Raw genomic sequence first — 27,639 nt, 5'->3', positions numbered from 1 at the left:
ACATGACACTAGACCATGATCCAGTGGTTAAATACATGACACTAGACCATGATCCAGTGGTTAAATACATGACACCAGACCATGATCCAGGGGTTAAATACATGACGCCAGACCATGATCCAGGGGTTAAATACATGACGCCAGACCATGATCCAGGGGTTAAATACAGTACATGACACCAGACCATGATCCAGAGGTTAAATACATGACACCAGACCATGATCCAGGGGTTAAATACAGTACATGACACCAGACCATGATCCAGGGGTTAAATACATGTCCAATGCTATTCATTGACTACAGCTCGGCGTTCAACACCATAGTGCCCTCAAAGCTCATCAATAAGCTCATGACCCTGGGACTAAACACCTCCCTCTGCAACTGGATCATGGACTTCCTGACGGGCCGCCCCCAGGTGGTAAGGGTTGGTAACAACACATCTGCCACGCTGATCCTCAACACAGAGGCCCCTCAGGGGTGCGTGCTCAGTCCCCTCCTGTACTGACCTGTTCACTCATGACAACACCATCATTAAGTTTGCAGATGACACAACAGTGGTAGGCCTGATCACCAACAACAACGAGACAGCCTATAGAGAGGAGGTCAGAGACCTGGCCATGTGGTGCCAGGACAATAACCTCTCCCTTAACGTGATCAAGACCATGGAGATGATTGTGGACTACACGAAAAAGAGGACCGAGCATTCCCCCATTCTCATTGATGGGGCTGCAGTGGATCGGGTTGAGAGCTTCAAGTTCCTTGGTGTCCACATCACCAACAAACTAACATGGTCCAAGAACACCAAGACAGTGGTGAAGAGGACACGACGGCCCAGCACATCACTGGGGTCAAGATTCCTGCCATCCGGTACCTCTACACCACTCGGTGTCAGAGGAAGGCCCTAAAAATTGTCAAAGACTCCAGCCACCCTAGTCATAGACTGTTCTCTGCTACAGCATGGCAAGCAGTACCGGAGCACCTAGTCTAGGTCCAAGAGGCTTCTAAACAGCTTCTACCCCCAAGCCATAAGACTCCTTAACATCTAATCAAATGGCTACCAAGACTATTTGCATTAAGCCAGTAAGCCTGCTCCAGCTAAGAGGTCATGTATTATATGAAGAGCACTGTAGGATAGCTTTATTGATACATTTGATGGAGGACCTGAGTGCTGAGGATGGGAAGTGGTAATCTAATTTGGGGCTGAGCGTGTATGTGGGCAAGGGAGGGGAGGGATGGGCCTCAGAAGTATGTCTGGGGCTGCATTACAAATCACACCCTATTCCCTATATAGTGCACTACTTTTGACCAGAGCCTAGATGGGCCCTGGTGAAAATTAGTGTACTATATTTGCCATTTGGGACGCAGCATGGAGGTGTTTCTGGAGGAGGAGGTGGCTGATGCAGAAATGTCTGTCCGCCCGCAGTGGGAAGAGGGAACTGAATTCTAATACCGCTGCATGTGGTGCCAGGGGACCTAAGAACAAAAAGAGAGCAATTTTTTCCCCACACACATTTATTTAAAATCACGGCAGATACCCAACAGTACTGAACAGAAGCAGAGAAAGTACAGAGCTCTCCTCTCCTTGAAAGCCTGGTTGGGGGGGTGGGGGGGGGGGAGGGGCTTGAGTCAGAAAGCCTAAATGAAGGCTGGTTGTGAAAGCTTAATACTAACATGGTACGAAGTGCACCTATGTATAATTAACCCCACCTCTGCCTTTATTAACTCCCATGGGGAAGCTGGCTGGAGTGTTGGTATTCAATCTCTCCCTATCCCAGTCTGTTGTCCCCACTTGCTACAAGATGTCCACCATTGTTCCTGTACCCAAAAAAGCAAAGGTAACTGAACTAAATTACTATCGGACCGTAGCTCTCACTTCATGAAGTGCTTTGAGAGGCTAGTTAAGGCTAGTTTATATCACCTCCACTTTACCCGACACCCTAGACCCACTACAATTTGCATACCGCCCCAACGGAACCATGGAGACTCAATCAACATCACACTGCACACATTGCCCTTTCCCATTCTCCCAAGAAGAATACATACAGTGCCTACAGAAACTATTCACTCCGCTAGACTTTTTTCCACACTTTGTTGTTACAGCCAGAATTAAAAATGTATTCAATTGAGATGATGTGCCACTGTCCTACACACAATACCCAATAATGTCAAAGTGGAATTATGTTTTTTGAAACTTTTACAAATGATTTAAAAATTAAAACGCTGAAATGTCTTGAGTCAATAAGTATTCAACCCCTTTGTTATGACAAGCCTAAATCAATTCAGGAGTCACACAATAAGTTGCATGGGCTCACTCCGTGGAATAATAGTGCTAATCATGAATCAAATTCATTAAAATTGAAAAGCTATAATTTCTAGAGTCAATAAGTATTCAACCCCTTTGTTATAGCAAGCTGAAATACATTTGTCATATAGTCATATAATAATTTGAATGGACTCTGTGTCCAACATCATTTTTGAATGACTACCTCATCTCTGTATCCCACTGATACAATTATCTTTAAGGTCCCTCAGTCGAGCAGTGAATTTCAAACACAGATTATACCACAAAGACCAGGGAGGTTTTCTAATGCCTCGCAAAGAAGGCCACCTATATCGCTTTGAAGATGGTGAAGTTATTAATTACACTTTGGATGGTGTATCAATACACCCAGTCACTATAAAGGGACAGGTATCCTTCCGAACTCAGTTGCCGGAGAGGAAGGAAATTGCTCAGGTATTTCACCATTAGGCCAATAGAGACATTAAAACAGTTACAGAGTTTAAAGGCTGTTCGAGGAGAAAACTGAGGATGGATCAACAACATTGTAGATACTCCACAATACTAACCTAAATGATAGAGTGAAAAGAAAACATGCATCCTGTTTGCAATATGCCTCAAAATAAAATGCAAAAAACATGGCAAAGAAATTAACTTCTGGTCCTGAATACAAAGCATTATGTTTGGGGAAAATCCAACTCGTCACTGAGTACCACCTTAAATATTTTCAAGCATAGTGGTGGCTACATCATGTTATGGGTATGCTTGTCATCGGCAAGGACTAGGGAGTTTTTTAGGATAAAAAGAAACAGAATAGAGCTTAGCAAAGGCAAAATCCTAGAGGAAAACCTGATTCAGTCTGCTTTTCAACAGACACTGGGAGACCAATTCATCTTTCAGCAGGACAATAACCTAAAACACAACACTGGAGTTTCATACCAAGACAACATTGAATGTTCCTGAGTGGAATAGTTACAGTTTTGACTTAAATTGTCTTGAAAACTCTATGGTAAGACTTGAAAATGGCTGTCTAACAATGATCAACAACCAACTTGACAGAGCTTAAAGAATGTTTAAATAATGATGTGCAAATATTGTACAATCCAGGTGTGGAAAGTTCTTAGAGACGTACCCAGAAAGACTCACAGCTGTAATCACTGCCAAAGATGCTTCTACAAAGTATTGACTCAGGGGTGTGTACGTTTGTAAGTAAGATGTTTCTGTATTTAATTTTCAATACATTTGCAAATATGTTTTCACTTTGTCATTATTGGGTGTTATGTGTAGATGGGTTGGAAAAAATCTATTTAATCCATTTTGAATTCAGGCTGTAACAACAAAATGTGGAATAAGTCAAGAGGTATGAATACTTTCGAATGCACTGTATGTAAGAATACTGTTCATGGACTACAGCTCAGCCTTCAACACCAAAGAGCTTTCCAAGCCCATCACTAAGCTCAGGGCCCTGGGCCTGACCGGCATCCTGTGCAACTGGGTCCTGGACTTCCTGATGGGCCGACCCCAGGTGGTGAAGGTAGGCAACAACAGCTCTGCTACGCTGATCCTCAACATGGAGGCTCCACAAGGGTGCGTGCTCAGCCCCCTCCTGTACTCCATGTTCACCCATGACTGCATGGCCACGCACGTCTCCAAGTCAACGTCAACAAAATGAAGGAGCTGATAGTGAACTTCAGGAGACATCAGAGGGAGCATGCCTCCTGATATAGCAACTGCACAGGGGCTCTCCAGAGGGTGGTGCGATCAGCCCAACGCATCACCAGAGGAACACTATCAAAATGAAAAGAGCCTAGTTTTCTTAAAGAGCAACTGAACCAAAAAACAAACTATTTCTGGTTGAAAACTGCCTATTTGGCATTGGTAGTAGTCATAAACATAAATTCTAGTCCTGAAATGTAATAAAACATGTAAGTAGGATAACTTTAGTCATAAGGTCAGTATTTTACAAAATGTGAATGTCGCAGATTTAAGGAATCCATGACATCGCCGATTTACAAGGATATTTGAGGGTTGGGCTTGGACAGCTGGCACCACCCATCTAAATGCTATGAGCATATGATAAGGGTGAGCAGGAAAAACAGGTGCATGCTATCCAATCATAGTGACAGAATCAACCTACAGCCCCCCAATTTCTTTACAGACATCAGAACTACCCAATTGAGTCATTAGCACGCAGCGCCTCAACTTGTTTGATTGACATGAGACATACAATACATCGTTGCCAATGTTATGCTGAAAGAACGAGACCTGTTCTTAATAAACCGCTTAGGTCTTTTCCAACTCAAACATCCTCACATTAGTGACCTAACATTAGCAATACACAACTGTCATTCCCTTAGCCAGTCATAGACAATACTGTACGGTGGCTGTGAGGGATAACTCGGTATTCATGGCTTCAGTGGCATTTCTTAATGAGGAGGAGTTCAGCCCCCCCTTAGAAAGTTGAGCCTCTGCTCGGAAATTTACATACACCTTAGCCAAATACATTTAAACTCAGTTTTTCACAAGACATTTCCTGTCTTAGGTCGGTTAGGATCAACACTTTATTTTAAGAATGTGAAATGTCAGAATAGAGAGAATTATTTATTTCAGCTTTTATTTCTTTCATCACATTCCCAGTGGGTCAGAAGTTTACATACACTCCTTTAGTATTTGATAGCATTGCCTTTAAATTGTTTAACATGGGTCAAACGTTTTGGGTTGCCATCCACAAGCTTCCCACAATAAGTTGGGTGAATTTTGGCCCATTCCTCCTGACAGAGCTGGTGTAACTGAGTCCGGTTTGTAGGCCTCCTTGCTCGCACATGCTTTTTCAGTTCTGCCCACAGATTGAGGTCAGGGCTTTGTGATGGAAAAATTACTTATGTCATGCACAAAGTAAATGTCCTAACCGACTTGCCAAAACTGTAGTTTATTAACAATCGATTTGTTTAAGTGGTTGAAAAACTAGTTTTAATGACTATAACCTAAGTGTATGTAAACTTCCGAATTCAACTGTAGATCTGCTTTGTGTACTTTCCCCACCATAGATTCTCTGAGGAGGGCCGAGCACGCCTACATCCAAATTCACAGGGCTGTATTGGAGCGGGTTGAGTGCTTCAAGTTCCTCTGTGTCCACATCACTAATGAATTAACATGGTCCACACACATTAACTCCCACCCAGGAGGATGAAAAGATTTGGCATGGGCCCTCAGATCCTCAAAAAGTTATAAAACTGCACCATTGAGAGCATCCTGACTGTCTGCATCACCGCTTGGTATGGCAACTGCTTGGCATCCGACCCCAAGGCGATACAGAGGTTAGTGCGTAGGGCCCAGTACATCACCAGGCGTTGTCCAAAAAAGTCATAGACCTGCCACGTCCCAATTGTCTGAACTTTGACTAGGCAGTTCCAGAACTTACAATGTGTTACTTTTTAGCCATTTTCATGTCGACTTGGTTGTGTTTTTTTTCGATTATTGTCTTGCTGCATGACCCAGCTGCACTTCAGCTTCAGCTCACAGATGGATGGCCTGACATTCTCCTGTAGACTTCTCTGATACAGAGCAGAATTCATGGTTTCCAGGTCCTGAGGCAGGAAAGCATCCCCTAACCATCACATTTTCTTACTGTGGAATGCAGTGTTTGGTTTTCGCCAGGCATAATGGGACCTATTTCATCCAGAAAGTTGACTCAAGTTTACCAAAAAGCACCTGAATGTTTTATGGACAGATAATTCAGAAGTATAACTGTTTTACTGATATGTGGTTGTCCCACCAAGATATCTTAAGATCATTGCGCTAACTGTAAGTCTCTGAAGATAAGAGTGTCTGCTAAATTACTAAAATGTAAATGTAAATTCCTTGGTTTGGGTTTCAAATGGTCTTTGTTTTATTTTATTTATGCATAATGTTCCTGCCTAGTGTTAGTGGCTGGTTGTGCCCTGGAGACAGCTGATGGGATTCCCACAGCTTCCTCTCAGTCTCAACACGAGTAGTTGATATACTCTGAACAAAAATATAAACGCAACATGTAAAGTGTTGGTCCCATGTTTCATGAGTTGAAATGAAAGATCCCAGAAATGTTCCATAAGTACAAAAAGCATATTTCTGTTTACATCGCTGTCATTGAGCATTTCTCCTTTGCCAAGATTATTGATCCATCTGACAGGTGTGACATATCAAGAAGATGATTGAACAGCATTATCATTTTGAATTTTTGTACCTTTATTTAACTAGGCAAGTCAGTTAAGAACAAATTCTTATTTTCAATGATAGCCTAGGAACAGTGGGTTAACTGCCTGTTCAGGGGCAGAATAACAGATTTGTACCTTTGTCAGCTCGGGGATTTGAACTTGCAGCCTTCCAGTTACTAGTCCAACACTCTAACCACTAGGCTACCCAAGTGCACAATAAAAGGCCACTCTAAAATGTGCCGTTTTGTCACACAACACAATGCCACAGATGTCTGCGTGGGCATGCAATTGGAATATAACACATGACTGCAGGAATATCCACCAGAGCTGTTGGCAGATAATTGTAATTTCTCTACCATAAGCCGCCTCCAACATTGTTTTATAGAATTTTGTAGTATGTCCAACAGGCCTCACAACCGCAGACCATGTGTAATCATGTCAGCCCTCCCGAGTGGTGCAGCGGTCTAAGGCACTGCATCGCAGTGCTTGAGGCGTCACTACAGACCCAGGCGCATGCACACTGACACGGTCGCCAGTTGTACTGTGTTTCCTCCAACACGTTGGTGCGGCTGGCTTCCGGGTTAAGCAAGCAGTGTGTCAAGAAGCAGTGTGGCTTGGCAGGATCGTGTTTCGGAGGTCTCTTGTCTCTCGACTTTCGCCTCCCCCGTGTTCGTACTGGAGTGCAGCAATGGGTCAAGTCTGTAACTACCAATTTAATATCATGAAATTGGGGAGAGAAAAAAAGAAATTACATAGAGAACATATAAATTAATTTTAAAAACACACCAGCCCAGGACCTCCACATCCGGCTTCTTCACCTGCAGGATCGTCTGAGACCAGCCACCCAGTCAGCTGATAAAACTGTGGATTTTCACAACCGAAGAATTTCTGCACAAACTGTCCGAAAGCGCCCCAGGGAAGCTCATCTGGCTGCTCGTTGTCCTCACCAGGGCCTTGACCTGACTGCAGTTCAACATCGTAACCGACTTCAGTGGGAAAATGCTCACCTTTAATTGCCACTGGCATGCTGGGGAAGTGTGCTCTTCACAGATTAATCCCGGTTTCAACTGTACCGGCCAGATGGCGGTGTGTGGGCAATGTCAGTGTTGTGAACAGAGTGCCCCATTTTATTTTATTTTTACATTGAACTTTTATTTAACTAGGCCACTTTATTTAACCACCCATGGTGGCGGTGGGGTTATGGTATGAGCAGTCATAAGCTTCAAACAATGAACACAACTGCATTTTATTGATTGCAATTTGAATGCACAGAGATACCACAACGAGATCCTGAGTCACATTGTCGTGCCATTCATCCGCCGCCATCACCTCATGTTTCAGCTTGATAATGCACGGCCCCATGTCGCAAGGATCTGTACACAATTCCTGAAAGCTGTTCATTTCCCAGTTCTTCCATGGACTGACATGTACGACAGCGTGTTCCAGTTCCCGCCAATATTCAGCAACTTCGCATAGCCATTGAAGAGGTGTGGGACAACATTCCACAGGCCACCATCAACAGCCTGATCAACTCTATGCGAAGGAGATGTGTCGCGTTGCATGAGGCAAATGGTGGTCACACCAGATACGGACTGGTTTTCTAATCCATGCCCCTACCTTTTTAAAAAGGTATCTGTGACCAACAGATGCATATCTGTATTCCCAGTCATGTGAAATCCATAGATTAGGGCCTAATTCATTTATTTCAATTGACTATATTTCCTTATATGAACAGTAACTCAGTAAAATCTTTGAAATTGTTGCATGTTGCATTTATATTTTGAACATATACTATATCTTAACAACACAGGCCTCTTTCTCTCTCTGTCTATCTCTGTCTCTCTCTCTTGCTTTCTCTGTCTCGCTCTCTTTGTCTTTCTCTGTCTCGCTTTCTCTGTCTCTCGCTTTCTCTGTCTCTCGCTCTCTTTGTCTTTCTCTGTCTCGCTTTCCCTGTCTCTCGCTCTCTTTGTCTTTCTCTGTCTCTCGCTCTCTTTGTCTTTCTCTGTCTCGCTTTCTCTGTCTCTCGCTCTCTTTGTCTTTGTCTCGCTTTCTCTGTCTCTCGCTCTCTTTGTCTTTGTCTCGCTTTCTCTGTCTCTTGCTCTCGCTCTCTTTGTCTTTGTCTCGCTTTCTCTGTCTCTCGCTCTCTTTGTCTTTCTCTGTCTCGCTCTCTTTGTCTTTCTCTGTCTCTCGCTCTCTTTGTCTTTCTCTGTCTCGCTTTCTCTGTCTCTCGCTCTCTTTTTGTCTTTCTCTGTCTCTCGCTCTCTTTGTCTTTCTCTGTCTCTCGCTCTCTTTGTCTTTCTCGGTCTCGCTTTCTCTGTCTCTCGCTCACTTTGTCTTTCTCTGTCTCGCTTTCTCTGTCTCTCGCTCTCTTTGTCTTTCTCTGTCTCGCTTTCTCTGTCTCTCGCTCTCTTTGTCTTTCTCTGTCTCTCGCTCTCTGTCTCGCTTTCTCTCTCGCTTTCTCTGTCTCTCGCTCTTTGTCTTTCTCTGTTTCGCTTTCTCTGTCTCTCGCTCTCTTTGTCTTTCTCTGTCTCGCTTTCTCTGTCTCTCGCTCTCTTTGTCTTTCTCTGTCTCGCTTTCTCTGTCTCTCGCTCTCTTTGTCTTTCTCTGTCTCGCTTTCCCTGTCTCTCGCTCTCTTTGTCTTTCTCTGTCTCTCGCTCTCTTTGTCTTTCTCTGTCTCGCTTTCTCTGTCTCTCGCTCTCTTTGTCTTTGTCTCGCTTTCTCTGTCTCTCGCTCTCTTTGTCTTTGTCTCGCTTTCTCTGTCTCTCGCTCTCGCTCTCTTTGTCTTCGTCTCGCTTTCTCTGTCTCTCGCTCTCTTTGTCTTTCTCTGTCTCGCTCTCTTTGTCTTTCTCTGTCTCTCGCTCTCTTTGTCTTTCTCTGTCTCGCTTTCTCTGTCTCTCGCTCTCTTTGTCTTTCTCTGTCTCTCGCTCTCTTTGTCTTTCTCTGTCTCGCTTTCTCTGTCTCTCGCTCACTTTGTCTTTCTCTGTCTCGCTTTCTCTGTCTCTCGCTCTCTTTGTCTTTCTCTGTCTCGCTTTCTCTGTCTCTCGCTCTCTTTGTCTTTCTCTGTCTCTCGCTCTTTGTCTTTCTCTGTTTCGCTTTCTCTGTCTCTCGCTCTCTGTCTCGCTTTCTCTCTCGCTTTCGGTCTCTCTCTGTCTCTCTTTCCCTCCTCTCCCTCCTTGGTCTCCATTAAACTTGCATACTGATAGCTTTCTAATTAGCGAAGCAGCAGAGAAACAGAGGAACATGGTGGTTGTGTTCTGTATGGTCCCAGTCCCCCGACCTGTATGAAGCCTGGCTCTGGGAGCTTGTTAAAGATGAAGTGTACGATTGTGCTGTGTACACAGTCCTCACTGTGGCCCTGCAGGAGCTGTCTTGTTCAGCTTCACTCTCAGCCTCAGACACACAGGGGACCTGCAGGGAGGAGACAATGGGACGGGAGAACAGTCACAGGCCAGGGGACCTGCAGGGAGGAGACGATGGGACGGGAGAACAGTCACAGGCCAGGGGACCTGTAGGGAGGAGACAATGGGACGGGAGGACAGTCAGAGGCCAGGGGACCTGCAGGGAGGAGACAATGGGACGGGAGGACAGTCAGAGGCCAGGGGACCTGTAGGGAGGAGACAATGGGACGGGAGGAGACAATGGGACGGGAGGACAGTCAGAGGCCAGGGGACCTGTAGGGAGAAGTCAATGGGACGGGAGGAGACAATGGGACGGGAGGACAGTCAGAGGCCAGCGGACCTGTAGGGAGGAGACAATGGGATGGGAGGACAGTCAGAGGCCAGGGGACCTGTAGGGAGAAGTCAATGGGACGGGAGGAGACAATGGGACGGGAGGACAGTCAGAGGCCAGCGGACCTGTAGGGAGAAGACAATGGGACGGGAGGACAGTCAGAGGCCAGCGGACCTGTAGGGAGAAGTCAATGGGACGGGAGGACAGTCACAGGCCAGGGGACCTGCAGGGAAAAGACAATGGGACGGGAGGACGGTCAGAGGCCAGGGGACCTGTAGGGAGAAGTCAATGGGACGGGAGGACAGTCAGAGGCCAGCGGACCTGTAGGGAGAAGTCAATGGGACGGGAGGACAGTCAGAGGCCAGGGGACCTATAGGGAGAAGTCAATGGGACGGGAGGAGACAATGGGACGGGAGGACAGTCAGAGGCCAGCGGACCTGTAGGGAGAAGTCAATGGGACGGGAGGACAGTCACAGGCCAGGGGACCTGCAGGGAAAAGACAATGGGACGGGAGGACAGTCAGAGGCCAGCGGACCTGTAGGGAGAAGTCAATGGGACGGGAGGACAGTCACAGGCCAGGGGACCTGTAGGGAGAAGTCAATGGGACGGGAGGACAGTCAGAGGCCAGGGGACCTGTAGGGAGAAGTCAATGGGACGGGAGGAGACAATGGCACTGGAGGATAATGGGACGGGAGGGTAATCACTGAATTAAAACTGTATGCATTGTGGAAACACATTGAGGAACGAGAACAGATTAAATAATGTTGTTAACTTGTAGAATATTTGAACTACAACTGCAGGATATTGATTAAGAGGATTAAATTTGATGAGGGTGTCATTTTGCATTTAACTGGAAGTTGGAGGGCATTATCATGTAAAATGTCATATATTACATATTTTTCCTTAATGAAGTGACTATACACAAAGCAAAACATGATAATAGGAGGGCTTTCTGCTTGCATGAAAACAGTCTGTCTGTATGGCCTGAAAACAGTCTGTCTGTATGGCCTGAAAACGGTCTGTCTGTATGGCCTGAAAACGGTCTGTCTGTATGGCCTGAAAACGGTCTGTCTGTATGGCCTGAAAACAGTCTGTCTGTATGGCCTTTAAAAAGGTGGAGCTTTTGGCAGCAGTGTAAAAGATTGAGTGAAACACGCTCAGAGCAGAACAGTGTGTGATGACGAGGAGGAGGAGGACTATAGTAAAGGAGAAGAGGTGGATGTTGGTTCCAAGCGGTCTGTCTTGTGAGAAAGGCTTTATTTAGAATGTGTCATTTTTAGGTTTTAATTTTCCCTGCAGACTACCTTGACTTATTCCCCACTGCTCTCAACTTCTGTAATGAAATACATTTATCATCTGCAAAAAGGCAGATGAAACTGTCTGTTTTGCTGAAGATAATTGCTAAATCCTCTAGTCTCTCTTCCCCCTCCACACGCGCTTACCTCTCCCAGGGTGGTATTGACAGTTTAATCATTTTGTCCCTGCAGTCTGAAATTAACTTGATTTTATCTGTCAGGACTCCTTTGAAGCTATTGATTTAAGATATTAGGCCAGTCAGTGTGCATACTGAAGGTGCTTGTTGACCGATATATGGGAGGAGAGTCATTATATATTTCAGTCTGATGTGGCCCTGGATCCACCTGTGAGTTAGCTAGCTACAGTATGTATGTTTGTAATAAAGATTATTGGTGTCTTTTTTTTCAGTAAAATGATTTATTATAAAGTGCCTGTCTCCTCTGGTTTACTGGCCATTCTAGCTCCCTTCCATGTTACCTTAATGTGTTTTGTCTTTTCATTACTGCCTGGGCTCCATCCAATATCGATTTGAGCTCTGAAGATCTATTGTTGAAACAGATCGAGGTGAAAAAAGCATTTCTGTTATACCGTGCAACAATGACCCTTTCCTATGGATTGTGGTATCAACCCCTTTACCTTACATCATGTTCTGCATTGATTTTGTGTCATTTCTCAGAGTAAAACACCTGTCTGCTAGTACGCCCTGCCTCAACCACAGTTTTACCAACCCTGCCTCAACCACAGTTCTACCAACCCTGTCTCAACCACAGTTCTACCAACCCTGCCTCAACCACAGTTCTACCAATCCTGTCTCAACCACAGTTCTACCAACCCTGCCTCAACCACAGTTCTACCAACCCTGCCTCAACCACAGTTCTACCAACCCTGTCTCAACCACAGTTCTACCAACCCTGTCTCAACCACAGTTCTACCAACCCTGTCTCAACCACAGTTCTACCAACCCTGTCTCAACCACAGTTCTACCAATCCTGCCTCAACCACAGTTCTACCAACCCTGCCTCAACCACAGTTCTACCAACCCTGCCTCAACCACAGTTCTACCAACCCTGCCTCAACCACAGTTCTACCAACCCTTTCTCAACCACAGTCCTACCAACCCTGTCTCAACCACAGTTCTACCAACCCTGTCTCAACCACAGTTCTACCAACCCTGTCTCAACCACAGTTCTACCAACCCTGTCTCAACCACAGTCCTACCAACCCTGCCTCAACCACAGTTCTACCAACCCTGTCTCAACCACAGTCCTACCAACCCTGTCTCAACCACAGTCCTACCAACCCTGTCTCAACCACAATTCTACCAACCTTGTATCAACCACAGTCCTACCAACCCTGTCTCAACCACAGTTCTACCAACCCTGTCTCAACCACAGTCCTACCAACCCTGTCTCAACCACAGTTCTACCAACCCTGTCTCAACCACAGTTCTACCAACCCTGTCTCAACCACAGTTCTACCAACCCTGTCTCAACCACAGTCCTACCAACCCTGTCTCAACCACAGTTCTACCAACCCTGTCTCAACCACAGTTCTACCAACCCTGTCTCAACCACAGTTCCTGATGTCTGTTTATTGTGCTATCAATCAGCCAGTGTTGGGTAGTTCTCTCAGATAGATCTGTTAAACAAGCCCTCACCCTCCTCTGCAGATTACTATTTGTTTTTTCATGGAAGTTAGAGAGGTGTGGTTGTGAATGTGGTTGTGAGTGTAGTTGTGAATGTGGTTGTGAATATAAATATGATTGTGAATGATTGTGATTCTGAATGTGATTGTGATACTAATTGTGATTGTGATTCTGAATGTGATTGTGAATGTGAATGTGAATGTGATACTAATTGTGATTGTGAATGTGATTGTGATTCTGAATGTGATTCTGAATGTGATTGTGATACTGAATGTGATTCTGAATGTGAATGTGATTGTGATACTGAATGTGAATGTGATTGTGATACTAATTGTGATTCTGAATGCGAATGTGATTGTGATACTAATTGTGATTGTGAATGTGATTGTGATACTAATTGTGATTCTGAATGTGAATGTGATTGTGATACTAATTGTGATTGTGAATGTGAATGTGATTGTGATACTAATTGTGATTCTGAATGTGAATGTGATTGTGATACTAATTGTGATTCTGAATGTGAATGTGATTGTGATACTAATTGTGATTGTGATACTGATTGTGATTCTGAATGTGAATGTGATTGTGATACTAATTGTGATTCTGAATGAGAATGTGATTGTGATACTAATTGTGATTCTGAATGCGAATGTGATTGTGATACTAATTGTGATTGTGAATGTGAATGTGATACTAATTGTGATTCTGAATGCGAATGTGATTGTGATACTAATTGTGATTGTGAATGTGAATGTGATACTCATTGTGATTATGAATGTGAATGTGATTGTGATACTAATTGTGATTCTGAATGAGAATGTGATTGTGATACTAATTGTGATTCTGAATGTGAATGTGATACTCATTGTGATTCTGAATGTGAATGTGATTGTGATACTAATTGTGATTCTGAATGAGAATGTGATTGTGATACTAATTGTGATTCTGAATGCGAATGTGATTGTGATACTAATTGTGATTGTGAATGTGAATGTGATACTAATTGTGATTCTGAATGCGAATGTGATTGTGATACTAATTGTGATTGTGAATGTGAATGTGATACTCATTGTGATTGTGAATGTGAATGTGATACTCATTGTGATTATGAATGTGAATGTGATACTCATTGTGATTCTGAATGTGAATGTGATACTCATTGTGATTGTGAATGTGAATGTGATACTCATTGTGATTCTGAATGCGAATGTGATTGTGATACTAATTGTGATTGTGAATGTGAATGTGATACTCATTGTGATTGTGAATGTGAATGTGATACTCATTGTGATTGTGAATGTGAATGTGATACTCATTGTGATTGTGAATGTGAATGTGATACTCATTGTGATTCTGAATGTGAATGTGATACTCATTGTGATTGTGAATGTGAATGTGATACTCATTGTGATTGTGAATGTGAATGTGATACTCATTGTGATTGTGAATGTGATTGTGATACTCATTGTGATTGTGAATGTGAATGTGATACTCATTGTGATTGTGAATGTGATTGTGATACTCATTGTGATTGTGAATGTGATTGTGATACTCATTGTGATTGTGAATGTGATTGTGATACTCATTGTGATTGTGAATGTGAATGTGATACTCATTGTGATTGTGAATGTGATTGTGATACTCATTGTGATTGTGAATGTGAATGTGATACTCATTGTGATTGTGAATGTGAATGTGATACTCATTGTGATTGTGAATGTGATTGTGATACTCATTGTGATTGTGAATGTGAATGTGATACTCATTGTGATTGTGAATGTGATTGTGATACTCATTGTGATTATGAATGTGAATGTGATACTCATTGTGATTGTGAATGTGATTGTGATACTCATTGTGATTATGAATGTGAATGTGATACTCATTGTGATTGTGAATGTGATTGTGATACTCATTGTGATTATGAATGTGATTGTGATACTCATTGTGAATGTGAATGTGATACTCATTGTGATTGTGAATGTGATTGTGATACTCATTGTGATTGTGAATGTGAATGTGATACTCATTGTGAATGTGAATGTGATACTCATTGTGATTGTGAATGTGATTGTGATACTCATTGTGATTGTGAATGTGATTGTGATACTCATTGTGATTGTGAATGTGAATGTGATACTCATTGTGATTGTGAATGTGATTGTGATACTCATTGTGATTATGAATGTGAATGTGATACTCATTGTGATTGTGAATGTGATTGTGATACTCATTGTGATTATGAATGTGAATGTGATACTCATTGTGATTGTGAATGTGATTGTGATACTCATTGTGATTATGAATGTGATTGTGATACTCATTGTGAATGTGAATGTGATACTCATTGTGATTGTGAATGTGATTGTGATACTCATTGTGATTGTGAATGTGAATGTGATACTCATTGTGAATGTGAATGTGATACTCATTGTGATTGTGAATGTGATTGTGATACTCATTGTGATTGTGAATGTGAATGTGATACTCATTGTGAATGTGAATGTGATACTCATTGTGATTGTGAATGTGAATGTGATACTCATTGTGAATGTGAATGTGATACTCATTGTGATTGTGAATGTGATTGTGATACTCATTGTGATTGTGAATGTGATACTCATTGTGATTGTGAATGTGATTGTGATACTCATTGTGATTGTGAATGTGAATGTGATACTCATTGTGAATGTGAATGTGATACTCATTGTGATTGTGAATGTGATTGTGATACTCATTGTGATTGTGAATGTGATACTCATTGTGATTGTGAATGTGATTGTGATACTCATTGTGATTGTGAATGTGAATGTGATACTCATTGTGAATGTGAATGTGATACTCATTGTGATTGTGAATGTGATTGTGATACTCATTGTGATTGTGAATGTGAATGTGATACTCATTGTGAATGTGAATGTGATACTCATTGTGATTGTGAATGTGATTGTGATACTCATTGTGATTGTGAATGTGATACTCATTGTGATTGTGAATGTGATTGTGATACTCATTGTGATTGTGAATGTGAATGTGATACTCATTGTGAATGTGAATGTGATACTCATTGTGATTGTGAATGTGAATGTGATACTCATTGTGAATGTGAATGTGATACTCATTGTGATTGTGAATGTGATTGTGATACTCATTGTGATTATGAATGTGATACTCATTGTGATTGTGAATGTGATTGTGATACTCATTGTGATTGTGAATGTGATACTCATTGTGATTGTGAATGTGATTGTGATACTCATTGTGATTGTGAATGTGAATGTGATACTCATTGTGAATGTGAATGTGATACTCATTGTGATTGTGAATGTGAATGTGATACTCATTGTGAATGTGAATGTGATACTCATTGTGATTGTGAATGTGATTGTGATACTCATTGTGATTGTGAATGTGATACTCATTGTGATTGTGAATGTGATTGTGATACTCATTGTGATTGTGAATGTGAATGTGATACTCATTGTGAATGTGAATGTGATACTCATTGTGATTGTGAATGTGAATGTGATACTCATTGTGAATGTGAATGTGATACTCATTGTGATTGTGAATGTGATTGTGATACTCATTGTGATTATGAATGTGATTCTGAATGTGATACTCATTGTGATTGTGAATGTGAATGTGATACTCATTGTGATTGTGAATGTGAATGTGATACTCATTGTGATTGTGAATGTGAATGTGATACTCATTGTGATTCTGAATGTGAATGTGATACTCATTGTGAATGTGAATGTGATACTCATTGTGATTGTGAATGTGATTGTGATACTCATTGTGATTATGAATGTGATTGTGAATGTGAATGTGATACTCATTGTGAATGTGAATGTGATACTCATTGTGATTGTGAATGTGAATGTGATACTCATTGTGATTGTGAATGTGATTGTGAATGTGAATGTGATACTCATTGTGATTGTGAATGTGAATGTGATACTCATTGTGAATGTGAATGTGAATGTGATACTCATTGTGATTGTGAATGTGAATGTGATACTCATTGTGATTGTGAATGTGAATGTGATACTCATTGTGATTGTGAATGTGATTGTGAATGTGAATGTGATACTCATTGTGAATGTGAATGTGATACTCATTGTGATTCTGAATGTGATTGTGATACTCATTGTGATTATGAATGTGATACTCATTGTGAATGTGAATGTGATACTCATTGTGATTCTGAATGTGATTGTGATACTCATTGTGATTATGAATGTGATACTCATTGTGATTGTGAATGTGAATGTGCGTCATGCCTCTACTTATTCGTCAGGTCTGCACATTTCTGCTCCACATTACTACACTCTACCTGTAGTGCATTACAATGTGGTGGAGGCTGCGCGACTGATGGTAACCAGCTCGTTTTATTTTTGGACAGAGTGGGCTCTCTACTACTTTTGAAGAATAATATAATATTCGGGTGTGTAAAATGGGTCAACTTTGAGCACCTCTATCTCCTGAATGTTTCGGTGTTCAGGTCCAAAAAGTGAATTTCTAACACTCTAACATGGCCAAACGTGTATGGAAGGTTTTGTTCATATCAACCAGTTTTTGCCCATTGGGAGGTGAGTTCTTGATTCCCAGTGTTTATCAGAGCACTCCACACATATTTAGTTTGATATTTCTTTGTAACTTTGATATAGTTAAAGGTAAACTATTCAACAAGGTCAACGGTTGTGTTTGAAGGTAGCCTTGATACAAGTCAGACCATAATCTTTATTTACCTTTTCACATTAAAATCATTTCTTTGGGGCAATTCTTCTTTGACCCGGGCATATGTATACAGAGTCCGACGAAAACATCCTTGTCACTTCAATTTCTCTTTCAATGACTTACATGTCCACCTTTCAAAAGAACCCTGCAAATCCAATTATGACTTCTATTTCTAAACAACCTTCAGAAGCAGTGGTCATGATGAAAGCTGTTAGCGTATCAACCTAACATTTGTCATGTCTTTGAGTATTTCACACAGGCAGGATGTTCCTGTAAAAGTGATTTGTCTGACCCTCCTCTTTCAGCACTCAGCTTTAGAAGTTTCAAAAGGAAAACAAAAGCTCAGTCTTTCCACACATTCTCATGTTTGTCAGATGACTTATTACATGCAAGTCGAGAGATAGGATGGGTTTCATTTCATCTCAGAGTTGGGGAAATCTTCACATTCTTTACTCACTGTGAACAGGAACTACAGCCCTGGTGCAATTATTTGCAAAGAGCAGGGGAAATGGAATTAAATGAATTGTAATTAAAGGGTTCATTTGAATTTAACTTTTGAGTTTCAATGTAAGGTTTCAGGTGCGCTAAAACACATAGTCCTCAGAGGAGGCTGGACTCCAGTTGATGCAAGCTGTTTGCTGCCTGCTCACATGGTAGCTAGACTCAATTCGCAAATGTGATCTCTTGCAAACAAACTGCCCATAGACCTTGCCCATACTGTAGGTACAGATCTAGGATCAGCTTACCCTCACCGAATCGTAACTTTCACTAGTAGTGGGAAACACTCAACTGACCTTAGATCAGCGTGTTTGGGCAACTTATCCACTGTTGCATCCCAAATGTACCCTATTCTCCTATTCTCCTTTGACCAGGGCCGATAGTGCACTGTAAATATAATAGGGTGCCATTTGGGACACACAACGTCTCTCCTGCCTCCTCTTGTCCAGGTGCAGACCTGCAGGTGTGCCAGCCCAAGGGCCTGACTTGCTGTTCGAGGAGGATGGAGGAACGTTACCAGATGACTGCCAGGCAGAATATGGAGTCAGGCCTGCAGACAGTCAGCGCACCGCTCAAACTCCTCATCATCCAGAACGCAGCTGTCTTCCAAGGTGAGAATGTTTCTAATGTGTGTCTTGACTGTTGTCCATCATACACACTTATCCAGAGCCATTTACAGGAACAATTAGGATTAAGTGCCTTGCTCAAGAGCACATTCAAAAAATGCACCTAGTCAGCCCAGGGATTCAAACCGGCAACCTTTCAGTTACTGGCCCAACACTCTTAACCGCTATGCTACCTGCCGCCCCAACATCTCATTTGAACTTGGGTGGAGTCATGACGACAATTTAGGAGGATCAGGACAGTAGTTTCCTGTCTCAACTAGGCTATCACCATCTTGTTTTGCCCTTCTTTAAAATGGTTGCTGCTGCTTAATGAAAATGTATTGCATTTACAGTACATGTTTAACTTTTTAAGATACATTTTCAGTTACTGAGAGATACTGTGACTTCTCAGCATGCAGTCTGTTCTGTGGTGAGAGTTTTGACATGCAAGAGAACGTGGACCCACAGGACTATACTTTACAATGGGTAAACTCTTGTAGCAACTAGCATGACACGCCATCATCTTGACATGCCAATTAAAAGTTGATGTTTAATGTGGAGCAAAGGGCTTGGCTGACTTGGTTGTAAGCTACATGCTAACAATGTTAGAGACGGCCACTGTGGTTGACTCCAGTTCCCTAGAAGAAACTCGATGCTAATTGGTTTAGGATAGGACTTGAAAGAACTCCCTAAACAACCCACAGAGTGGAATCAATACTAGAACATGCTGGTCTTGTCCTGTTTTGTTTGATCTCTTTCTCTCTCCCCCCTCTGTCTCTTTCTCTCTCCGGTCCTCTCTGTCTCTCTTTCTCTCTCCTGTCCTCTCTGTCTCTCTTTCTATCTCCCTCTCTCTCTTCCCCCTCCCTCTGTCTCTCTTTCTATCTCCCTCTCTCTCTTCCCCCCTCTGTCTCTCTTTCTATCTCCCTCTCTCTTTTCCCCCCTCTGTCTCTCTTTCTATCTCCCCCCCCTCTGTCTCTCTTTCTATCCCCCCCTCTGTCTCTCTTTCTATCTCCCTCTCTCTCTCCCCCCTCTGTCTCTTTCTATCTCCCTCTCCCCTCCTCTCTGTCTATCTCTTTCTTTCTCTATTTCTTCCTTTCTTTCTTTCTTTCTTTCTTTCTTTCTTTCTTTCTTTCTTTCTTTCTTTCTTTCTTTCTATCTTTCTCTCTCTCTCTCTCTCTCTCTCTCTCTCTCTCTCTCTCTCTCTCTCTCTCTCTCTCTCTCTCTCTCTCTCTCTCTCTCTTCTCTCTCTCTCTCTTTACAACTCTGTCTCTTTTCTATTGGGAATTGAGTACATGCCTTCTTTGCAATCTTCTGTGCTCCTCTGTCTCTTTTGTTCTTTTGTGCACTCAGATCAAAGGCCTTCCCCCTCTCCATCTCCCATCTTGGAGTAGTATTCTCTCTCTCTCTCCCCCTCTCTTCTCCTTCCTCCTCCCCCCATCACCTGCCTCTCTCTTAACTCAGACTGCATCAGAGGTTTGCCCTTTTGAAGCCAACTTTGCCGAACAATGGTGAAAGTAATGACTCTGTCACAGGTTTTTCGGGGGCTGTTCAAATGACAAGCTGCTTCTGCATCGGGAGTAACAAGGAATATATCTTCTATTCCCTCATACCTCTTGATTAGAAACAGGTATCATCAGGAATCTCCATATAGAGAGTTATTTGTTTAGTCTGTTTCCCTCTATAAACTGTGTTCTGTGATATAAGTATGACCTCTCAAAAACAGTTTGACATTTCATAAGTTTGAGGTCACTTCAAATCAAATACCATTTTATTTTATCATATGCTTGGTAAACAACAGGTGTAGACTAACAGTAAAATGCTTCGTAAACAGTAGGTGTAGACTAACAGTTAAATGCTTCGTAAACAACAGGTGTAGACTAACAGTGAAATGCTTCGTAAACAGTAGGTGTAGACGAACAGTGAAATGCTTTGTAAACAACAGGTGTAGACTAACAGTGAAATGCTTCGTAAACAGTAGGTGTAGACGAACAGTGAAATGCTTCGTAAACAGTAGGTGTAGACTAACAGTGAAATGCTTGGTAAACAACAGGTGTAGACTAACAGTGAAATGCTTTTGTAAACAACAGGTGTAGACTAACAGTGAAATGCTTTGTAAACAACAGGTGTAGACTAACAGTGAAATGCTTCATAAACAACAGGTGTAGACTAACAGGGAAATGCTTTGTAAACAACAGGTGTAGACTAACAGTGAAATGCTTGGAAAACAACAGGTGTAGACTAACAGTGAAATGCTTGGTAAACAACAGGTGTAGACTACCAGTGAAATGCTTGGTAAACAACAGGTGTAGACTAACAGTGAAATGCTTGGTAAACAACAGGTGTAGACTAACAGTGAAATGCTTCGTAAACAACAGGTGTAGACTAACAGTGAAATGCTTCATAAACAACAGGTGTAGACTAACAGTGAAATGCTTGGTAAACAACAGGTGTAGACTAACAGTGAAATGCTTGGTAAACAACAGGTGTACACTAACAGTGAAATGCTTGGTAAACAGTAGGTGTAGACTAACAGTTAAATGATTTGTAAACAACAGGTGTAGACTAACAGTGAAATGCTTCGTAAACAGTAGGTGTAGACTAACAGTTAAATGCTTTGTAAACAACAGGTGTAGACTAACAGTGAAATGCTTGGTAAACAGTAGGTGTAGACTAACAGTTAAATGCTTTGTAAACAACAGGTGTAGACTAACAGTGAAATGCTTTGTAAACAGTAGGTGTAGACTAACAGTTAAATGCTTTGTAAACAACAGGTGTAGACTAACAGTGAAATGCTTCGTAAACAGTAGGTGTAGACTAACAGTTAAATGCTTTGTAAACAACAGGTGTAGACTAACAGTGAAATGCTTCGTAAACAGTAGGTGTAGACTAACAGTTAAATGCTTTGTAAACAACAGGTGTAGACTAACAGTTAAATGCTTTGTAAACAACAGGTGTAGACTAACAGTTAAATGCTTTGTAAACAACAGGTGTAGACTAACAGTTAAATGCTTTGTAAACAACAGGTGTAGACTAACAGTGAAATGCTTCGTAAACAGTAGGTGTAGACTAACAGTTAAATGCTTTGTAAACAACAGGTGTAGACTAACAGTGAAATGCTTCGTAAACAACAGGTGTAGACTAACTGTGAAATGCATACTTTCCAACATGTAGAGTTAAAGATAATAATAATAATTTAAATAGTGACACAAGGAATAAATACCAGGACAGAGTTGATGTGCAGGGGTACGAGGTAATAACATGGCTATATACATGGAGTACCAGGACAGAGTTGATGTGCAGGGGTACGAGGTAATAACATGGCTATATACATGGAGTACCAGGACAGAGTTGATGTGCAGGGGTACGAGGTAATAACATGGCTATATACATGGAGTACCAGGACAGAGTTGATGTGCAGGGGTACGAGGTAATAACATGGCTATATACATGGAGTACCAGGACCGAGTTGATGTGTGGGGTACGAGGTAATAACATGGCTATATACATGGAGTACCAGGACAGAGTTGATGTGTGGGGTACGAGGTAATAACATGGCTATATACATGGAGTACCAGGACCGAGTTGATGTGCAGGGGTACGAGGTAATAACATGGCTATATACATGGAGTACCAGGACAGAGTTGATGTGTGGGGTACTAGGTAATAACATGGCTATATACATGGAGTACCAGGACAGAGTTGATGTGCAGGGGTACGAGGTAATAACATGGCTATATACATGGAGTACCAGGACCGAGTTGATGTGTGGGGTACTAGGTAATAACATGGCTATATACATGGAGTACCAGGACCAAGTTGATGTGCAGGGGTACGAGGTAATAACATGGCTATATACATGGACTACCAGGACCGAGTTGATGTGTGGGGTACGAGGTAATAACATGGCTATATACATGGAGTACCAGGACCGAGTTGATGTGCAGGGGTACGAGGTAATAACATGGCTATATACATGGAGTACCAGGACCGAGTTGATGTGTGGGGTACGAGGTAATTGAGTTAACTATGTACATACTGTATAGGTAGAGGTAAAGTGACTAGGCAAGAGATGGATAATAAACAGTAGCAGCAGTGTATGTGGTGAATATGAAAGTGTGTGTGTGTGTGTGGTGTCACTATGCGTGTGTGCTCATGTTAAGTGCGTGGGCATGTGTAGCGCGTGTGTGTATGTGTTGGGGTGTCAGTATAAGTATGTGTGAGTGTGTGGATAGGGTCCAGTGTACGTGCATAGAGTCAGTGCAAGAGAGTTAGTGTAAAAAAGGGTCAATGCAGGTGGTTGGTGCATCGGTACCGCTTGCCGTGCAGTAGCAGAGAGAACAGTCTATGGCTTGTTTTGCTTTGACAATTTTTTGGGTCTTCCTCTGACACACCTGGTATAGAGATGCTGGATGGCAGGGAGCCTGGCCCTCATTCTCCTGCGGGGAAAGAGGCACTGTCATGCCCTCTTCACATCTGTGTGGGTGTGTGTGGAACATGTTTACTTCCTTAGTGATGTGGGCACTAAGCTCTCAACCCGTTCCACTACAGCCCCGTCGACATCGATGGGATTGTGCTCGCCCCTCCATTTCCTGTAGTCCACGATCAGCTCCTTTGTCTTGCTGACGTTGTGGGAGAGGTTATTGTCTTGGCCAGGTCTCTGACCTCCTCCCTGTAGGCTGCATCATCGTCATCGATGATCAGTCTTATAACTGTTGTTTCGTCAGCTAACTTGATGGTGGTGTTGGAGTCATGCATGGCCACACAGTCGTGGGTGAACAGGGAGTACAAGAGGGGACTAAGCATACACCCTTGAGGGGCCCCCATGTTGATGGTCAGTGTGGCGGATGTGTTGTTGCCTACCCTCACCGCCTGGGGGCAGCCCTTCAGGAAGTCCAGGATCAAGTTGCAGATGGATGTGTTCAGTCCCAAGGTCCTGAGCTTGGTAAGGAGCTTAGATGGGACTATGCTGATCTGATCTGTCGTCAATGGCTATAGATGTGAGTGCTACGGGGCGATAGTCATTTAGGCAGGTTAACTTCGCATTTTTGGGCACAAGGACTATTGTGGTCTGCTTGAAACATGTTGGTATAACAGGGATAGGTTGAAAATGTCAGTGAAGACACTTTCCAGCGCATGTTTTGAGTACGCATCCTGGTATTCCGTTTGGCCCCGCAGCTACGGTGAGCAAGATCACCTAGTCGTCTGGGAACAGCTGGTGCTCTCAAGCATGGTTCAGTGTGGCTTTTGCACCATTCCTTTCTTTTTGGAGAGCAGAATTCCTTCCTCCTTTTTTAAAAGGATGTATTCAGACAATACAGAAGAAGATGGGGAAGTAGGGCAGGAGGAGAGATAGCTAACTGGAAAGGTGGTCTGGGGTATCGAACTCACAACCTTCAGGGCTCTGTGCTTGGAGTTACCATTCAACTACACAACTATGCAACTTTTACCTATTGGCTGTCTGTTAACAGTGCAGGTATTCCAACGAATGTAGACCGTCTTCGGGTACACCTTGGTGTGTTGTCAATGTTCACACATTTCTTGTGAGATCTCTTTGTGACATCATGCTATGGGGGTCGGATAGCTATTACTTTGAATGAGCAGTGGTATCCCCATTTTCTGGTTCCGAGCCAAAACCTGTGCTTTTATATGATGCTCTGCTGGGCTACAAGTTTGAGGATGAAGTTTGATTTTGTGGAATGAGATCAGCAAAATATTTGCATAATGATAAAGTATGATAGTCAGATGGCAGCATATATTTTGACTTGATGGACCAGCCAAATTTATATTGATTCATCATTACCTCCATCCTCTCACTCTCAATGATTGCCTCTCTCACTGAAAGGCCTGATGTTGTCCAAGTTGTTTAAAATTGACAATCCTTCAGCCTTAGTAGGACAGCGATGCAAATCTTGAACTCTAATCTTTTGAAAATGAAAAGCTGATGCAGGCATGCTGAGAATTTAATTTCCTCAATTATGAAATATGATATTTCTGATGAACTTGTTATTATAATCAGCTGCTGCAAGCCTTTGTCGAGCCTGAGGTTGATTATATATTTTCATTTTTTTTTAATACCGGTGAAGTGTCTTGAGTGATTATTATTATAGTAGCCTACCTTATGGAGTGAAAAGTGCCTCAGAGAGAAGGAGAGTTGTCAACTCGGTCAGCCGCACTAAAAAGCTAATCAGTGGAGGAGTTTGGTTTTTGCCATTTCCTTCAAAGTGACTGACATCTCCAGTTACTGCAGTAATGTGTGCTTTAGAGCAGTTTCAGTGATGGGTAAAGGGCGGAGGAGGAGGAGGAGGAGGAGGAGGAGGAGGAGGAGGAGGAGGAGGAGGAGGAGGCGGAGGCACAATAGCCTCACTTTGAACCAACCATTAGGGAGGGAATGTTGGGGACACAATTTGTCTTCAAAAAGAGACGAGAGAGCAGAACAAATTATTTTGTTTAAAGTGTGTTCAATTAAATGTGGTGTGACTGATGCATTTTAAATGAGTAATTCTACCCTACTGTAGGTACAGTATTTGTGTGAAGAAGCAACACAGTATCCGACTGGAGATGTGACAGACGGGACATGGCCCTAGATTCAGTCAGTTCAGTCTTAACCCGCAATAACATTTACGCAATACCGTCGGGGTTAGGGTTAGGGTGATTCACATTTTTGTAATAAAAAAAAAACCTTCACATTTTCAAACAGACCATTAATATTTTACAACGGGGCTATACATTTGGGTGAGTTTTTTTTCTCACCTGAGTAGCCTATTTTCACTGCCAAAAATAAAATGAAACCATCTAGTATTCAGCGAAATAACAACACAATGTCAAATACAGGTAGCCTCGTCAAATAATTAACATCCAATCACATTAACCGCTACTCTCTCACAGGAATTCCACTAACGGTCCGTATGTAGCTGCTGCTCATTCCATTTGCTCAAAAATTGATAAATGGTTATTAAAAAGTAAGGCCCGTGTCCATAGAGACACATACCAGCTCTACTGGTAGTACTGCTATTACCAGCAGTACTATACCTGCACCTGTCGACGACACAAGTTGTTCTGCTTCCACGAGCACATCCAATAATAATAATTCAATAATTCTACATTTATTGTTAGACCAGATAACACGGACACTGACAGTTGTGAATCTGATGCAGCCGAAGAGCTACTGCCCCCTTACCCGGGAAAGCACCGAACAACAGACAGGGACGTTGGACCATCGAAGATGCGCAAATATTATGAGAATTACATTGATTTGGTGTTCACTTGTATTGGGAGTAGTGCCTTTCCTCAGGCACAGTGTGTTATATGTGCAAAAGTACTATCTCACTACTCGAAGAAACCTTCACAATTGCGCAGACATTTAGAAACAAAACATGACAATTAGAAAGATAAGCCAGAGGAGTTTTTTGAGCGAGAATTAAGACGACTTTCGAGTAGTAAGACATGTATAAAAGCAACAGATACCATTAATAAGAAGGGGTTAGAAGCATCTTATATGGTGATGTCATGACATTGCCCTGTTGGTGAGGTTTATGAGCCCCATGAATACCTTTCCCCCCTTTCTCTCTCTACTCTAAGATTTGACTCTTGGAAAGCCCTCTGTTAACATAGAGAGAGTCTGGTAACATCAAAAGGTTGGGAACGGAACCAACCAGTTGGATTGGTACTTAAATAATATTATGTCAGATCAGTTGACGTCTGAGACATTATTACTGACGATAGGACGACATAAACTGTATCTTGGAAAGTCTACACATTCTAGTTGGAAAGTCTACACATTCTATCAGATTCACATGGAATTGTTGTGCAATTTAAATGTTTAAATATGAAACTATTTGTGAAAAGATGAAATGTAATCTTTCCTTCTAAATGAGAGAATTGTTTTCATTGTTCATAGTTGTTTTATTTATTTTACTAGAGTATCTTGCCATGGCAAATCGCGCTGTTAAGACACTGATACCCTTTGCAACCACGTACCTACAGTATGTGAGAGTGGATTCTCGGCCCTTACTAGCATGAAAACTAAATACAGGCACATACTGTGTGTGGAAAATGATTTAAGACTGAGACTATCTCCAATACAACCTAACATTGCAGAGTTATGTGCATCCTTTCAAGCATACCCTTCTCATTAACCTGTGGTGAGTTATTCACAATTTCCGATGAACAAATAATGTTTTATATGAAAGATGGTTAAATATGGATTATTATTATATTATTATTTGTTCCCTGGTCCTATAAGAGCTCTTTGTCACTTCGCATGAGCCGGGTTGTGACAAAAACTCACACTCATTCTTATTTTTAATAAATGTATCGTATAGTGTGTGTGTGGCTGGCTTACAATGATGGCAAAACACAACATTTGAGAATGCACTGACCCTGGCACTAGAGGGTTATGCAGCTGGAGGTTGAATGTTTGAAGGGGTACGAGATTATAAAAAGTTTGGGAACCACTGACCTAGAGGACATTGCCATAGGTAGAAATCCCTTGGAGCTGTGTTATACAAGCTCAAACCGTGGAATGTATTGTAATCTACACTGCTACTAGGTTAGTATCAATACTTATTCTAACGATTTTCAATTTGAGTGTCATTATTTCTATATAGCCTTTCTTGTTCTAAACTTCTAACGTGGGTGGGATGTAGGGATGGG

At 42.2% G+C, this 27,639-nt stretch overlaps 1 protein-coding gene across 1 annotated transcript in view; it reads left to right on the top strand.

The window, feature by feature from the left end:
• Nucleotides 1-27,639, top strand: part of gpc3 (glypican 3) — a 264,625-nt gene that overhangs the window by 6,147 nt on the left and 230,839 nt on the right. The window contains exon 2 of the mRNA XM_046323308.1: nt 18,832-18,993. Within this exon, the coding sequence (XP_046179264.1) occupies nt 18,832-18,993 (162 nt within the window). The remainder of the gene's footprint in view (nt 1-18,831; nt 18,994-27,639) is intronic.

Source organism: Oncorhynchus gorbuscha, linkage group LG23 (genome assembly GCF_021184085.1).
Source record: "Oncorhynchus gorbuscha isolate QuinsamMale2020 ecotype Even-year linkage group LG23, OgorEven_v1.0, whole genome shotgun sequence".
NCBI classification, from domain to species: Eukaryota; Metazoa; Chordata; class Actinopteri; order Salmoniformes; family Salmonidae; genus Oncorhynchus; species Oncorhynchus gorbuscha.
This window is presented reverse-complemented; position numbering and strand designations above follow the sequence as displayed.